General features: G+C 41.7%; 1 protein-coding gene across 25 annotated transcripts in view; it reads left to right on the top strand.

Annotated features, from left to right (window-relative positions):
- Nucleotides 1-12,501, top strand: part of ptprk (protein tyrosine phosphatase receptor type K) — a 123,307-nt gene that overhangs the window by 39,784 nt on the left and 71,022 nt on the right. For all 25 annotated transcript variants that reach the window (XM_034220657.1, XM_034220750.1, XM_034220717.1 and 22 more), the window contains one exon: nucleotides 11,974-12,096. In XM_034220657.1, the coding sequence (XP_034076548.1) occupies nucleotides 11,974-12,096 (123 nt within the window). The remainder of the gene's footprint in view (nucleotides 1-11,973; nucleotides 12,097-12,501) is intronic.

Below are 12,501 nucleotides of genomic sequence, written 5' to 3'. Positions count from 1 at the left end.
TTCTCCTCACTTCTCCTTGCTTCATGTTCTATAACTGACTCCTTTAACTTATTATTAACAACTGTTAGGGGGTGTTTCTCAATGTCTAGGAAGGCTGCTCCAGAGCCACTATTTCAAGGATACTACATTACATTACATTACATTACATGTCACTTGTTAGACGCTTTTATCCAAAGCGACTTACATACTCAATAATGTGGCCAATCCCCACAGGAGCACTTTGGGGTGAAGTGTCTCAGGGACACAACGACATGCTGACTGCAGTGGGGTTTGAACCTGTGCTCCCCTGATCCGAACTCCAACGCACAACCCACTGTACCACACGCCTTCCCGCTACATCATCGAGTGCCGCCGAAGGACTGCTCCAATGTCCAGGATACTTGGAATTCTACCGAGGCTGGCGTACTTCGTTGCGGGAAATTTCGAGGCTGCACATGTGTAGACTCTGCGGTCTTAAAATCCCCACAATGCTTTGCGCACGGACCAATTTCCAAATCTTTGGCGGAAATCGCGCTCCATTCAAGGTGGGGCCTCGCATATGACGCACACCGGCACACCTGCTAGTAGGGCTGCTCGATTATGGCAAAAATCATAATCTCGATTATTTGGGTCAATAATTGATATCACGATTATTAGAAACGATTATCCATTTATTGAAAAAAAAAATATGTGAACAGTATGCTTTTAACAGTTGATTACCCTGAACTTTAACTTTAAGTAAATAATCGTTTTATTTCGATTATGTTGTTTTCATAATCGTTGCAAGCCAAAATCGTAATTGCGATTAAAATACGATTAATTGAGCAGCCCTACCTGTTAGCCTGTTCCACCATTCTTCGTTTTCCGAGGCTAGGAAGGATTCTTGCATCGCTTCTGAAGGACCTGACTCTGAGGGACTTGTCCTACCAAGGAAGCGTCCTCGACATTGAGAAACACCCAGAGACAGGGAAGGAAACGGATACAAAAGCTGTTCTGCATGTTTACAGCAATATCAAAACGTAACCAACAGGCTTAGATTGATCTCCCAAACAATTAATTTCCACATTTCATTTTCTGCTTGTCTCTTTCCTCTCCCTGTCCATTTGTTCCTCTTTCACTCATCCTCTCTTATCTGCTCTGTGGTGATAATATCTCTGCAGCCTGCAGACTGAAACAGAGCTCTGCTGATAAATACTAGACACAGTCACAGTCACAGAGAGTATGTACTGTACGTACTTTAGAGAGAAGATGTCTTTTTTCGAGATAGTGTACATGCTACTTCAGATACCTGAGCCGATTTGGCCTCTGCTTGTGATCAGGGCCATGACGTGGCGTTTTAACGGTCATCAAATAGTGTAAAACTGTACTTTAGTGCAATCAGCTTTATATTTGATTGCTAACTAAATATATATTTTTCACTTTTTTAACATAAAAGCATGTATTTGACAGTACAGGCACCAAATACAGCATAACAGGCCACTTTTAAATTCACTCCTAAATAATGATTTAACCAAAGTGTAGTCACCTCACATTAGTAAGGCAGTTGTTGAAGAATTTAGGATTTAAAATGGTACCAGCTTAAAATGATTTACAGTGAACATGGACGGGTAGATAGAAGAAAGTGCTGTTGATTCCAAAAAGTAATTTCCTTGAATATGCAGACTCTGATATCGTAAACGTTATGCTGATATGATCCTGCGTCAACGTCCTTGCATATATTTTATATTCCACATATCTGCACATCATGCTTTCAGAACTCTGTGACCTTACTGTCGGGAAATGCGATGCCTGAAAGCAATCATCTTTTAATTTCTAGCATACATCAAATAAGTGTAGTTTAACTAAATATTGAATTATAAACATTTATCAACAAAAGAAACACCTTATAGCAGAACCAACCCTTTACAAATCCCCCATTTAATATACAGATCAGTGTTTCCCACAGATATGAAATATACTTGGGCGGGTGGTGGCAGCAGGCGGGGGAGGGGGTGCGCGAAAGTTTTAACAACATGTTTATTTATTGACTTTTCATTCCGGTATAATCGTTTTGCGCAAAGATGGCGCTGGTTGTCAGAGCACTTCATCCTTCTGGGATTTCATGAAGAACAGCTCCAACGCCTGTGTGTATGGGAACGCCTCTGGTGCTGGCCCATAAACTGCCAGTGTTTCCCACAGATCTGAAATATACTTTGGGGGGTGGTGGTAGCGGGGGGGGGGGTTGAGGTGACGTGCAACAGCATTAACCTTTCTGTTGGTCGCTTGTTAGCAGACCCTTCACGCGATGGCAGAGCGAACAGGTACAGGTACAGGCAGGGTCCATAATGATAGCCCTATAGTATCTACTACCCACACATGAACATATGGAAATGGTTACTATTTTAAAAAATAAATGTATTTATTAATGTATTTAGGAACCTATCCATGTGATTTTTAGTGGGGGTGGACCTCAAATCCTCTAGGGGGGTCCAGGGGCATGCCCCCCGGTAAGATTTTTTTTTTTTTTTTGAGTTAGATGCATCAATCTGGTGCATTTTGAGGGGAAAATAAAGAGACTAGATCTATGGAAACACCTATATTAAACAGAACTGTATACATTTCAATAATCATAAAATCAAGGCCATAACCAATAACATACCATTTCCAATATGAAAAAAACACTGAAACTTGTTAATTTATTTTTGGTTCATTTATAGTTGTGAGTGTGTCTGTGCTCCTGAATCAGCCTCTCCTGTCTCCCTCCTCTCCCCCCTGCTCCTCTTTGAGGCAGCAGCAAAGACTAGTTTTCTCTCAACAAGTTTTAAAAGTGTATCTTGCCTTTTTTCACCTAGTTAACTTTTTATTTATTTATTCATGCATATTTTACTAATCACATTACATTTCATTTAGCTGACGCTTTTATCCAAAGCGACTTATAATGACCGATTACAGGGACATTCTCCCTGGAGTAACTAAGGGCTAAGTGCCATACTCAAGGGCACACTAGTGGTGGTGTTCCTGGCGGGATTTGAACTCACAGCCTTCCGATCTTCAGCCCACCTCACTATCCATTAGACCAATCACTACCCTCTCAAATGGAAATATGTGTTTACATAAATGGTGACCACACCATTTGAGACCCACTGAGAACTTAGACTAAGTTAACTATCTAAACACTCAGAGTGCTTTACCTCACCTGAGCTGAGGTTATCCCGAGCTTGAATGACACACAGAGACCAATCAAGGGCTTTGATTTATGATCTGTATGACAGTGGCCATGTCGGCAGGCCACATCATGTGGACAGCCAGTCACCCTGTGTGAGGCAGGCCACTTAACAGGCCAGAAGGAGGCGAGATCAGAGCAAGGGAGCGAGGGATCATTGTCTACAAGTTAATCGATCGCAGATGGCGTGGACGAATAATTAAAAAAAAATTAAAAACCTAAATGGGTCGCGAAATATACTTGGGCGGCCGTTAATATACCTGGGCGGCCCGCCCAAGTATAGTCTGTGTGGGAAACCCTGCAGATTCCTTACATGAATGTGTTATTTCATAAATAAAACAGTCAATTTTGACAGAATATAAAGTCTTATATACTACATCTCTCCTTGCATCAAATCACTATGGATCCATTCAGAGGCTGAATTTATATATTATGCAGTTTAATGGCAGATGTGAGTTTAACAAAAACTGATTTTATGGTAATGGCAGTGTAGAGCGATATTCAATGGCATTGTAGACTCTAAATATGCACTATTGTGCAAGCAGTGCCAGTTTGTAGTATAAAAGCATTTGTAACAGCTGAGGGAAAAGTTGTTTATTTTGAGTTATTGAACAACACCAAGGCCGCACCGCACTGACATGATTCCCCAATGTCATAAGAAATATACTCTAATGGTGCATTTCCACCGCAGCGCATAGCACAGTATAAGCGTGCCGTGCCAAACCCGGCCCGTTTTTTGTTGCGTTTCCACTAGGGGTAGTTCCGGCTAACGGGTACTGTTTCACAGTTTTTCTGGCTCTCCAAAATCCAGGTTCTTTCCGGGCCAACCACCAGGCTGAGTATGCTAAACTAGAGAGAGAATCGCTGGCAAGGGGGCTACAACTACAACAAAATGAACATATTTTACCGTGATTAAATTGTAATACACGTCTCAAAATTATGCCGAAGTAACAACATACTGATACCGGTTAGTAAAAACCATGAATTAATGCTTTGACAAGTCTGCAGACAAACGGCAGGCGAAACACCTTTTTAAAATGCGTGTTTTCTGAATGGAGATTAAGCTAACGTTATATATGCTCCGACCGTCCACACTCACATAAATGGCCTATACATTACATTACATGTCATTTGTTAGACGCTTTTATCCAAAGCAACTTACATACATTCAGTACTGTGGACAATCCGCACTGGAGCAATTTGGGGTGAAGTGTCTTGCCCAGGAACACAACGACATGCTGACTGCAGTGGGACTCTTGCTGATTCGAACCCTAGCACACTATCCACTGAGCCACATACAGACATAAATAAACCAGCGACTGTATTCGCCATGACACAGACAGTCTGTGGTTTGTACTTGTTTAACTTTTGTCTAGTTTCTGAACAGTATGAGGAGCTGTGAGCTCTGAGTGCTAACAGCTAACGGCTGATGTTGGTTTTCTGTGGTTCGCATTGAAGATGACGTCACGGCTCTGCCTACAGTGCGTTACTATAGTTACTGCCCCAGCTACTAAACTGTAATGGAAACGCAGCATAAAGTGAGCCTGGCCTACCAAGGCCTAACTATACCGTACGAGGCCCTGCAGTGGAAATGCGCCATAAGTGTTTTGCACAAGGCCACAAGTATTGACATAGCATTCTTACATTCAATAATCAGCCATCTCTCACTCAAATAATTGTCTTTGTCGTAACAGATTTCCTGAACAGAAAAAAAAGCACCTCAGACCTTCATTTAATTTAAGCATTTCCCAGGGATTTCTATCTGAGCAGACTATAGCTGTTAGATCTGATTTAATACCGTCTATTCTGCACATCTGTTGGATCACATGGGAGGAAAGGAAAGCTAATCAAACTAGCTTTTGTTATGCATTCCTGCCGCGTTGCCAACTAATAATCTTGGAATTACGCTGTCTCCTTTTTCTTTACCCGGTGCCCCCCCATGAGGGTTGTCCGCATCCATGTAACAGTTTGAGCCAAAGCACTTTCCTTTCCTGGAGGTGGAGGTCAATGCAAATCATCACAGAATGAGTCTGAGTGACGGTGGCAGATGTTGTGTCTGATGCCATTCAACAATATTTTAGAGAAGACTGTCCTGTGTCACTGTGTGTGTGTGTGTGTGTGTGTGTGGCGCGCCTCTCTCTGCCCTTGAGCTTTTATCAAGTCCTTCTAATTATTTTATGATGCAAATGAGTCGCCATTATTTCATTAGCGAGGCAGCCAATCACAGAAGCTGATTAGGAAGTGATTAGCATGCAGTCGGTTCCTCTCTTTCTCCCACAGTGTCCTTGTGAATGCAGAGGAGGGGGGCAATAATGTCCCATCTGGACACACACTCTGCATATAGTTGGAAAAATGTTGTCGGGATTTGTGAGACAATATTATACAGTTGATATTTACAGGCAGACAATACACAGTGTGTTTCTGGAACATGTGGTTATAATCTATATATTTTGTAATACTATCCAGATCAGATGACTGTGTAAGCTTGATTTAATGACAAAGACACAGATTATTATCCTACTACAGAGCGTTTTAATCTAATAGCTCATTGTTTTGGTGATATGGCTTACATTTGACCATTTAAGCACACTCATATTGTTGTTTTGGTCCGCAGTAAGCAGCTTTTTCAGACAGAAATCCCATATAAAAACCCCACAATATACCGTAAGCTTTGCACCAACAAGCCTAGATGGTTCACAAACTAGAACATTTAGCTGCTGAACAGACATATATTTCACAAAAAAGAGATCAAATGAGAGTAAATATTGTACAATTTCAAATAAATGCCTATGTCTGCTGGATGTTTAGACAACTGTTTGCAAAAACAACTTCATATAAACCTGACAAAGTGACAATATGTCAGTGTTTAGGGGTTGTTTCTGCTGAACCCAAGAGGACAACAACATCAGTCATTGCACGTGTATTTAATTTTACCACCAACAGAGCATTGAAGTAGCATCAAAGATAACTACTCCATCAATAGATAGATGGATATATTTGAAACTTATGAAACACTTAAGTAAGACATGGCTTGCGTCCTTTCTCTCCCAACAGAAGTAAAATAATAGTTCACGGTCTGGTCTTTTCATTATTGGCAACATCGATCAGCTGTCAGATGCCTGAGTCTGTTGATGTGTGTGTGTTGGTTTAAGTTGGCAGGACATTGAGCAAAGGCAGAAGTGTTAGCTGAGAACGTGGGCGAGTTGCAGGAGGTTTGGGTGAGTGTGTGCAGAGAGTTTCACACATATTACCGCAGACCCCCTTTTTCAGCACACACACATACATACATATGGACACACAGCAACTTTGTTTAGTGTGGTTACAGCGAGAATGTCTATCTGAGGTGTGCAGCGAGGGAAAAAGGAATGCTTTACGATTAAGGGTGTGAAGCGGAAATTTAAAACAAGGACATGTTTTTCTTCACTGCTAAGCCAAGGCAAAATACCTCTTCCATCACGGCACTATATCCGAGCTGAGTGGATCTGTGTGTGTGTGTGTGTGTGTGTGTGTGTGTTAGTGTACACAGTTAAAAGCCCACAGCACATACTGCGTTTCTAACACGGTGGGTTTAAATCCAATCTCTCTGTCCGCTGTATACTGCTTTCGGAGGCAGAGATTCCAGAAAAACAGCTTTGAAACTGAATGGAGCTTCTGTATGAATTTTGTAGTTTTTCCGAGGTTAAACAAATGCTTTAACATGTACTTCTGCAATGCCAAAACTATGTACCAACAATTTATCACTGGAAGAGAAACACACCAAACTTCTTCAGCTTTACACTAAACAAATACTAAGGCTGCAGCCACACGAGAACGATAACGGTCGTATCCGCTACAGTTCTCTATCATATAGACCAGAGGTGCCCAGTACGGCGACCGCGGGGGCAATGCTGGTAAATCGCGAGTCATTCATAAAAAAAAAAATCCGGCTCCGTTACAATAGACAAAACAGGTTTTGATCCCTCCTCCCTTGGCCTCCCTGCCACTTAATTCAGGAGTTTACTTGATTGACAGAAAAAGCGACCTATCGCTTTCCAGTTTGTTAACCCAGAATGCAAAGCGATACAAAATCAGTCAAGTGCCGGGAAAACATTCACATTCAAAGGTTATTTGCCTTATTTGTAAAGCAAGCGTCGCTCTGCCCAAGAAAGGTAACGTGGAGAGGCATTATCGGAGTGTTCACAAGGCATATAGCGACTTCCCTCCGAGAAGCGAGTTGAGAAAGAGAAAGGTCATGTATTATTGCTACAGAAACATTATCTCGCAGTCTTATGTATCTCTCTCCCCCGTCTTTGTGCGAGGGGGCGGGGCAGTTTACACACATGCAGCTGCTACATGCAGCAACACACGGAGGAGATGGCGGAGAGAAGCGCTCCAAGGTGTTGTTAAATGTTACACGTCTTGAGGTGGACAATGCTCGTTGCCAAGAGTGTTTAGCATGTAAGGGCGGTAACACGAGCAATTTGTCTAAACATTTAGCAAAAGTGCACCACATTCAGACGGAGAAATGCACCGGGTTCGACTGTCTTTCTAGCAGCTCTGTAGCTCCATCCATGAGTAAGTTTCCACGTCAGGTATTGTATGCTAGCAGCAACACACGGAGTTAACTACATTATACACATATGGGTTAATGATCAGCTCACCGAGGTCTACCAACCAAAAATAAAGGAGGTAACAGAGTTACTCTTTATTTTGTTAAAGTTTCAGCTATTCTGTAAGTTCTGTCATCAGATTATTTAATACGATTTGTTACAATACATTGTTGTTTCTTTTAATGTGAAATATTATTTATTTAATTTAAATAAAAAGCAATGTTAATTTTGTTCACAATTTGTTAAGTTAATTTAATAATATATGTATTTTTGAATCAAGTATTCATCTTTATTGTCTTCATTGCTAGTTTCCACATGCCTAAAACAACCTCAAGCTAAATCTAAAAGTTGACGGCTAAATAAGAGCGTTTGAGAAATTGTGCGTTTCATTAATCGATAGATTAATCGATTATCAAATGAGTCGTTTGTTGCAGCCCTATTGTAGTTATCCCATGTATAAATAAAACGTGTTATTCAGCAACCCTTGCAATTTGGGATTTTATTTTTGGTTGGTAGACCTCGGTGAGCTGGTCATTTCAGTAGCTCACCAGCCAAAAAAGTGTGGGCACCCCTGATATAGACGGTTCGGCCACACGAGGACGACATGGAAAAGCAGATAACGATAACGGGTCCCAAGGTGGGTAGATCTGCAGACGAAACGCTGTGGGGGACAAACGATTCTGTGTCTACGCCCTATACGATCATTTCCTGATAACGATGACGCAATAGCCCCGTCTCTCCCCACCTCTCCTGCTCAGCGATCAGCTGCTGGGCTGTCAGAAGAGGGGGAGGATAAGAGAGGCTCCGTTTTTCTATTCTTATATTATTATATAGAGTCGTTATCAATTTGTTTTAAAGCTCAATAGATAACAAAGATTTCCAGAAGATTGAAACTTTAACGGACATGTTGACCGGCGGAATTTTTTTTAACGGAAACTCTGCCTCGAATTCGGTTCGTTTGCGTTACCGTTCTCGTGTGGCTCCAGTCTAACACATTTTACTATCCCGCCACCTCTAGAAGCCCTCAGCACATACCGGCTTTTGAGCAATTAATACATTATTTGTTATTTTTAATACTCCTAACCTTTATTCAAAATATCTTACATACAAATAATATTAACATGCTATTTTCTTTACCTTTCCTTGCATCTCCGCTTACTTGGTTTATATTTAAATATGTCTGGGATTTTAGCATTTGCCGACCATTGACCTGCCTAAAAACGTATATAACACAACACAGGAAAGGGGAAACCCCCCCCAAAAGGGTAATTGTGCCTCTTTAAACCACCACCACACATTCAGGATAGGCTTCACAGTAAACTGCAGTATTTACATAATCAAAGACCATAATCAAACAATCAATGCTGTTTTTAAAATGTTCTTACCTTGCTAATTCAACTTGAACGTCATATTACTGAATGATGGTCAAACCTTATGGGATTTATTTGGGAACTAAGATACAGTTAATACAGATACAGGACAAAGAGTACTAAGACCTCTATAGTGCTGCTATACACATGGTCCTTTCCACAACCTTACTCTCTCTTTGCCAACAATCTGGAGGTCCTTTCTTCACTAAAAGCGTAGAAAATGCATAAATGTGGAAAACGTACTATTCTGTTGTTAACAAAAGATAGTATTTTCCACTATAGAGGCATAACATGCACAGGGTTACCCTTTTCTATGAACAGGCAGAAAGCACTTGTCCTTGCCTAGGCGGCACACTATTCCCATTCACATGCAAATGTCTCCTGCTCTTTTAACCCATGCAGAGAGAGCTACCTGACAGCAAGATGTAACCTGACACACACACTGTGGAAGACAGGAAGTCATGGAGTGTTAAACACACACACACACACACACACACACACCACACACACACACACATACACATACAGCAGCATTTGTTGGACATCAGTTAAGTTAGATTCTGTACACCCAAGCCATAATAGAAAAGTTTGGAGTAGAAAAATGTGTGGTCTACTTTGTGCCCTTTACTTGTCCCAGCATTTTTTTGCTTTATAACTGGAGATAACTCGCTGTGACAAAGGCTTAATTGAATTGAATCGGAGTTGCACGAGGAGAGGCTGGTTTAAAGAATGACGCCCAGAGGAATGTGATCCAGTGTATCTCTGAGGCTGTGAGTCACAGGCAGCCGTACAGCCGGCAGCCGAAGACAGTCGCTTAGTTTGATGTTAACTTGTTTCTCCTCCGGCGGCGGCTGTCACCTCTTGGTATCCCTCTGTAGCAGAGCTCAGATCAGCGGGGTATCTGAGGGCCTGTCGTTTTGCTCTCCATCACAGCCGCCGCAGCTCGCTCTAGGACACAGGTAGCAGAGCTGCAGCACAAACTGAATGCTGGGAGATTTATGTCGCTGGCCGTGCCGGTTAATGACAGTGCTTCATGGTGGCTTGCTTTCATATACCTTCTTTCCTAGAGGGGTCCCTGGTTATATTGTAAACATTGCACCTGTGTATCTTGGTGTTGAATTTCTTTCATTACTTATACTCTCTGGAAAACTGAAGGTTAAACACAAAGACAAATAAATGAAAATGTTTTTTATTTAGCCTTTCTTTGTTCTGCAATACTTATTGTTTGCAGTTCTAATGATGTTGTTCTCCACTTTGTGGTAGAACAATTTAGCTAGGTCAAATAATGTTGGCATCAGGACTAAGAGTGTCTTGTCTTATTACATTAAATGGCGCGAACAAGTTTATTAATTAAATTACCTTTCAGATCTTCAGGTTTGTTTCTGTGTTAAGGTTGAACTGGGCCTTTAGTCTAGAGCTAGGCAATACATCAATATTGATATTGGGCTAAATCATTCATTATCATCTGGGGTTTGGTTATTTTAATCACAGAAAACAGCTTCTTCAATTATTTTGTATTCCTCATTCACAGTAGACATGAAACAGTCAAAAATATTAGCTTTGATGATGTCATCTTGGGATTTGGGAAACTCTAAATAGTCATTGATGAATCGAGAAAATAATCAATAGATTAATCAACAATGGAAGTAATACTTAAAGGTGGGGTAGGTAATTTTGGAGAAACCAGCTCGAGTGCGCTAGAATTTGAAAATACACAGCCGTAAGAAATCTGCCACTTCTTTACAGAGCCCCTCCTCCAACACACACGAACGCGCACATGACCAATGAGGGCACGAGATAGGGTTGTGCACAGATGGAAGGCTGACAGGCAGGTAGGCCATCCAGTTACTTTAGCCAGGCTGGCTAAAATGATTGGTCGTGCTTTTTACAGTATTACGGCTTCCACAGATGAATTTTTTTTATGGATTTTTTGTCAAAGCACTTCAGATATTCATTGCTATCGGAATGTTAAGAGCATTCCATGGAATATAACAAAAAGCGTATCTCAAGCCGGTTTCTCAAACTTACCTACCCCACCTTTAAGTGCCGCTCTTATATATTGAAAATCACGTTCATAAAACGATATAAAAGATCTTCTCCTACTTTGGCCAATGTCAAAAAGGACAAATATGACACACATAACCACCAGTGACTTGAATCAGATGGCATTGTGGCTTTTCTTAGCCATATCTCTCCTGGCTATTTTATGAACACAAGCCCTGCATCGCTCTCAGGTCAGTGAATCAGATGGCTGGCAGTAGCCCGATAGTTATTTCTATCAGCGATATTGTCATTACAAACCACATATCATTGCAAGTTGATTGTTCGGCTAGCCGTCAGGGACACGAGGCGTCTCTCTGCGTTAGAGCGAGTTCCTGTTGGGGCGGGGCCACGGGGGGCCAGCTCACACATGGCGGTCCCGAGGCCGCGGTGCTGGGCTCAGATGATCCGCTGCAGGCCATGATGGCTGAGTCAGAGGTGATCCTGAGCAGCGCTGAGTGATGACTGTTGGAGCTCAGACTCCTGGTGCTTTGTTAATGAGCTGAGACACGCACAGAAAAACAACACACGAGAAAAGTTTGACTGTATATGCAATATTCAAATCGCAGGAGGTGCAATATTTGTTCTCGGCGGCAGAGATATTCTGGCCTATAAACGCTATTCTAGATTCCAGATCTTCATTAAAAATCACACCATGATCATTTGAATATATTTTTGAGTAACCAAAATGATCAATCCCAGCATGGATCTTCATTTGTCATTGTTTCCCAATCCTATTTCCATCCCTAAATAGGACTATGGAGGAATTCATGTTGCATTATTCTCTTTGCAGGGAGCTGCATGTTCGATGAGGGTCTCGCAAAGTGTGACTACCAGCAGGATCCCTACGATGATATTGACTGGACGCACATCAACACACAGGAAGTGGCGTACGTCTCTCCAGAACTGCCCAAAGGTGAGACTTCACTTCCTTTCTCCTGTCTCTCTCATACACCTGTCTCTCTCATACACCGTGTTTAAAACGGCAATCATTATTGATCTGTGAGAAATACTTCTGATGGTTTTTTCAAAGTACTTTAAAATAGAATACTATCAATTGTTATGGAGTATCTCTACGTGGTTGTATTGTAGCTCCTATTCAAGTGAAGGATCTGTGTACCTCTTCCACCTCTAGCACCTTGTCCTCCTCTGTCTCCCTGCATATTTCCTCCCTCTCTCCTCTTTTCCAAGACATCCTCTCCTCTTTAATCAGTTGTTTTTTTTCTCCGTGGTGATGATGAAGGGGAAATTAAATCTTTCTGCCGTAGGGCTGAGGGTCTAATTAACAGAATATGAGGTCATTAATCAACGGCGGGGAACA

The sequence above is a fragment of the Gymnodraco acuticeps genome, unplaced genomic scaffold (genome assembly GCF_902827175.1).
Source record: "Gymnodraco acuticeps unplaced genomic scaffold, fGymAcu1.1, whole genome shotgun sequence".
NCBI classification, from domain to species: Eukaryota; Metazoa; Chordata; class Actinopteri; order Perciformes; family Bathydraconidae; genus Gymnodraco; species Gymnodraco acuticeps.
This window is presented reverse-complemented; position numbering and strand designations above follow the sequence as displayed.